Source organism: Acanthisitta chloris, unplaced genomic scaffold (assembly GCF_000695815.1).
Source record: "Acanthisitta chloris isolate BGI_N310 unplaced genomic scaffold, ASM69581v1 scaffold16380, whole genome shotgun sequence".
NCBI lineage: Eukaryota > Metazoa > Chordata > Aves > Passeriformes > Acanthisittidae > Acanthisitta > Acanthisitta chloris.
The window spans coordinates 615-5,114 of record NW_008651238.1 but is presented as its reverse complement, the minus strand read 5'-3'; the positions used below and the strand labels follow the sequence as shown (position 1 = coordinate 5,114).

Here is a 4,500-nt window from a genome sequence, read left to right as displayed (position 1 = left end):
TGCAGTTTGTCCTCCAGGATCAGCAGCAGAGTCAGCTGAGGGCACAGAGCAGAGAGAGCAGGGAGAGCTCCCACCGGAAGCAAACCCCGCAGCTCCGGGAAGGGACAGACGTCATTTCCCAGTTAGACTTCCCAGTCCCACTCCCCAGTCCCACTTCCCAATCCAATTTCCCACCCCCATTCCCATCTCTAGTCCCATTTCCCAGACTTCCCAGTCCCATTCCCCAATCCCCATCCTGTATTCCCATTCCCCATCCAGTTTCCCAGTCCCATTCCCATTCCCCATCCAATTTCCCAGTCCCATTCCCCACTCCCATTTCCCACTCCCATTGCCTTTCCCCACTCCCATCCCCATTCCTCATCCCCATCCCCATTCCTCATTCCTCATCCCCATTTCCCATTCCTCATCCCCATTTCCCATTCCTCATCCCCATTTCCCAGTCAGAGTTCCCATCCCTCATTCCTGTTCCCCATTCCCATTTCCCAGAGTTCCCATCCCCACCCCATTCCCGGTGCAGCCCCAGTTGGCTCCTCACATGCCACTGGGACTTGTCCTCGTTGAGCTCCATGTTGCATTGCATCTGCACCACCTGCAGGACACAAATCCATGTGGTTCGGACTCAGGCCTGGAATTCCCACAGCATCCTGCGATTCCCACTCCACGTGGCAGAGACCGGGAGGGATCCAGCCAGGAGGAACTCCTCTGCTCCACAGAGGAACCAGGAGGAACTCAACCAGGAGGAATTTTTCTGCTCCGCAGAGGAGGAAGCAAGAGGAGTTCAAACAGGAGGAACTCAACCAAGAGGAGTTCAACCAAGAGTTCAATAAGCAGGAACTCAGACAGGGGCAATTGCTCTGCTCCACCGAGGAGCAGAAGCCACCTCCGTGGCCAGGGAGAAGGGAAGGCAGAGCCAAGAGCTTCTCCAGAAGGTTCCAGGGGCAGTGGAGCCCAGGAGCTCCAGCCCAAGGGTCTGTGGGATCCCTGGGGCTCAGCTCAGCCTCGGGCAGGAGCTTGGGACAGGTGACCCTGCGCAGGCTGTGGGAGGACACCAAGCTCCTGCTGCCCTAGCTGTGACCCACCTTCCTGGTCTCCACATCAAAGGGCTCTGGGGTTGGAGTCTTGGCCTTCTGAGTGTCCTCCTGGGGCTGGGACAGAGCTCGGGGCAGCGCGTGGGGCCTGGACACCGCGAAGTTCATCAGTGGGTAGATCCCATTCCTGGACATGGACAGGGAGGACAACTAGCTCAGTCCTGTCCCTCATGTCCCTCACTCTGTCCCCTCCACCTCAGTCCTGTCTCTCATGTCCCTCACTCTGTCCCCTCCACCTCAGTCCTGTCTCTCATGTCCCTCACTCTGTCCCCTCCACCTCAGTCCTGTCCCTCGTGTCCCTCACTCTGCCTCCTCCACCTCAGTCCTGTCCCTCGTGTCCCTCACTCTGCCTCCTCCACCTCAGTCCTGTCCCTCGTGTCCCTCACTCTGCCTCCTCCACCTCAGTCCTGTCCCTCGTGTCCCTCACTCTGCCTCCTCCACCTCAGTCCTGTCCCTCGTGTCCCTCACTCTGCCTCCTCCACCTCAGTCCTGTCCCTCGTGTCCCTCACTCTGCCTCCTCCACCTCAGTCCTGTCCCTCGTGTCCCTCACTCTGCCTCCTCCACCTCAGTCCTGTCCCTCGTGTCCCTCACTCTGCCTCCTCCACCTCAGTCCTGTCCCTCGTGTCCCTCACTCTGCCTCCTCCACCTCAGTCCTGTCCCTCGTGTCCCTCACTCTGTCCCCTCCACCTCAGTCCTGTCCCTCACGTCCCTCACTCTGCCTCCTCCACCTCAGTCCTGTCCCTCGTGTCCCTCACTCTGTCCCCTCCACCTCAGTCCTGTCCCTCACGTCCCTCACTCTGCCTCCTCCACCTCAGTCCTGTCCCTCGTGTCCCTCACTCTGTCCCCTCCACCTCAGTCCTGTCTCTCATGTCCCTCACTGTCTCCTCCACCTCAGTCCTGTTCCTCGTGTCCCTCACTCTGTCCCCTCCACCCAAGTCCTGTCCCTTGTGTCCCTCAGCTCAACTCTGTCCCCTCAGCTCAGCTCTGGCCCCTCCATCTTCAACCCTCCTGAGGTCCTCTCCAACTACCTGACATCCTCTCCAACCACCTGAGATTTCTCCAACCCACCTGACATCCTCCAAGAACTTGTCGAGCTCAAGGAAGGACACCTCGGAGTACCTGTGGGAGGAGGAGGCAGGAGGGTCACAGGGGAGGCAGGAGAGGCCTCCTGTGCCATCTCCATGCTGGATGCAAGGCCTGGACTCAAGGCTGGAGAACCTCCTCTGTTGCTCCTGCTCACCTCCACTGCGCCCCAGGCCGCCCTTCCCTCCGGATCTCTGCCATCACCATGTTCAGGTCCAGCTCCTTGATCTTCTCCTCCACCACATTCTCTGGCATCAGGTCTGGAGCAGAGGCACAGGAACAATTCCGAACCATGGAATGAGTTGGGTGGGAAGGACCTCAGAGCTCATCCAGGGACACCTCCCACCAGCCCAGGTGGCTCCAAGCCCCATCCAGCCTGGCCTGGGACACTCCCAGGGATGGAGCAGCCACAGCTGCTCTGAGAATTCCATCCCAGTCCCTTAACATCTTCAGAATGAGGAATTTCTTCCCAGTATCCCATTAAAATCCACTTGAAACCATCACTCCTTGTCCTGTCCTTCCATGCCATCTCCCAAGTCCCTCTGCAGCTCCACTGGAGCTCCTTTAGGCACTGGAAGGGACTCTGAGGTCTCTCTGGAGCTTCTCTCCTCCAGGCTGGACATTCCCAACCTTCCAGAGCACTGGAGCTCCAGAATCATGGAATGGGTTGGGCTGGAAAGACCTTAAAGCTCATCCAGCCCTCCCCAGGACACCTCCCACCAGCCCAGGTGGCTCCAAGTCCCTCTGCAGCTCTCTTGGAGCTCCTTGAGGCACTGGAAGAAGCTCTAAGTTCTCCCTGGTGCCTTCTCCTCTCCAGTTGACCATTCCCAGCTGTCCCAGTATGTCCCCACAGGTTGGGCACCCCCGGCCATGGTCTCAGGGCCACTCACACTGGTTGTTGATGAAGCAATGAGCTGCCAGGAGCTTCAGGGAATGGACCTCAAAGAGGACGCGGTGGAAGAGGAGGTTGTTGGCTGTTGGACGCTTCTCCGGATTCAGGGTCAGGCAGGACAGGATGAACTCCTGAGGGGCAGAGCAGAGGCAGAAGATGGAGCAGAGCAGGACCTTCCCTGCTCCAGCCATGGATCTCCTCACAGATGTATCTCCCTGAGTCACTGAGGATGGAAAAGATCTCCAAGACCATCAAGTCCAACCAGTGACCCATCACCATTGTCAGCTAGAGCAGAGCACTGAGTGACATGTCCTCGGACACCTCCAGGGATGGTGACTCCACCACCTCCCTGGGCAGCACATTCCAATGCCTGACAGCCCTTCCCATGGAGAAATTCCTCCTGCTGTCCAACCTGAATCTCCCCTAGTGCAGCTTGAGGTGTTTCCTCTCCTCCTGCCTCTTGTCATGGAATCACAGAGGTTGGACAAGATCTTTGAGATCATCAGGTCCAACCTGTGACCATCACCATTGCTGACTAGAGCACTGAGTGACATGTCCTCGGACACCTCCAGGGATGGTGACTCCACCATCTCCCCTTGTCCTGCCCTTTGTCATGGAATCATTGAGGTTGGAAAAGACCTCCAAGACCACTGAGTCCAACCAGTGACCATCACTATTGTCAACTAGAGCACTGAGCGCCATGACCAGCTCTTCCTTGGGCACCTCCAGCCCCTTCCCAGCTCCATCCCTATCCCTGGACACCTCCAGCCCCTTCCCAGCTCCATCCCCACCCCTGGACACCTCCAGCCCCTTCCCATTCCCACCCCATTCCCAGCTCTGCTCCTCACCCTCATGTTGGGATCGTCCAGCGAGTGCCGCGCTCTGGCGATTGCCTCCTCGGACACTCGAGTGTCACCGTTGGTTTGGATCTCCAGCACTGCCATCTGTGGGAGGAGGAGCAGGAGGAGGAGGAGGGTGGGAGGTCCTGGAGAGCTCCAGGCCATTCCCAGCTCCTGGGGAGCCCCAGGGGGCTCTGCCCTCACCTCCAGCGCACACATCCCGAAGGAGAAGATGTCCACGGCTGTGCCATCTGTCTGCTCTGCAGGGGGACACGGCAGGTGAGGGGCACGGGAGCACCTGGACACACCTGGGGCTGTGTCACACCTGTCCCTGTGCCACACCTGTCCCTGTGCCACACCTGTCCCTGTGCCACACTTGTACAGTGCTCACACCTGTCTCTGTGCCACAACTGTCCCTGTGCCACAACTGTACTGTGTCACACCTGTCCCTGTGCCACACCTGTATGTGCTCATACCTGTCCTGTGTCACGCCTGTCCCTGTGCTCACACCTGTCTCTGTGCCACAACTGTCCCTGTGCCACAACTGTACTGTGTCACACCTGTCCCTGTGCCACACCTGTATGTGCTCATACCTGTC

The 4,500-nt window shown here is 58.6% G+C and overlaps 1 protein-coding gene across 1 annotated transcript; it reads right to left on the bottom strand.

The window, feature by feature from the left end:
- Window positions 1–3: 3 nt before the first annotated feature.
- On the bottom strand, window positions 4–4,157 carry LOC103800063 (nuclear receptor-binding protein 2-like; the record flags this gene model as incomplete). The annotated part of the gene is made up of 8 exons (XM_009072430.1): window positions 4,107–4,157; window positions 3,912–4,007; window positions 3,062–3,194; window positions 2,329–2,431; window positions 2,157–2,207; window positions 1,080–1,215; window positions 536–589; window positions 4–35 (listed from the first exon to the last, which is right to left on the bottom strand). Coding segments are annotated over exons 1-8 (620 nt in total), but the record flags the coding sequence as incomplete, so codon positions are not given.
- Window positions 4,158–4,500: the final 343 nt, after the last annotated feature.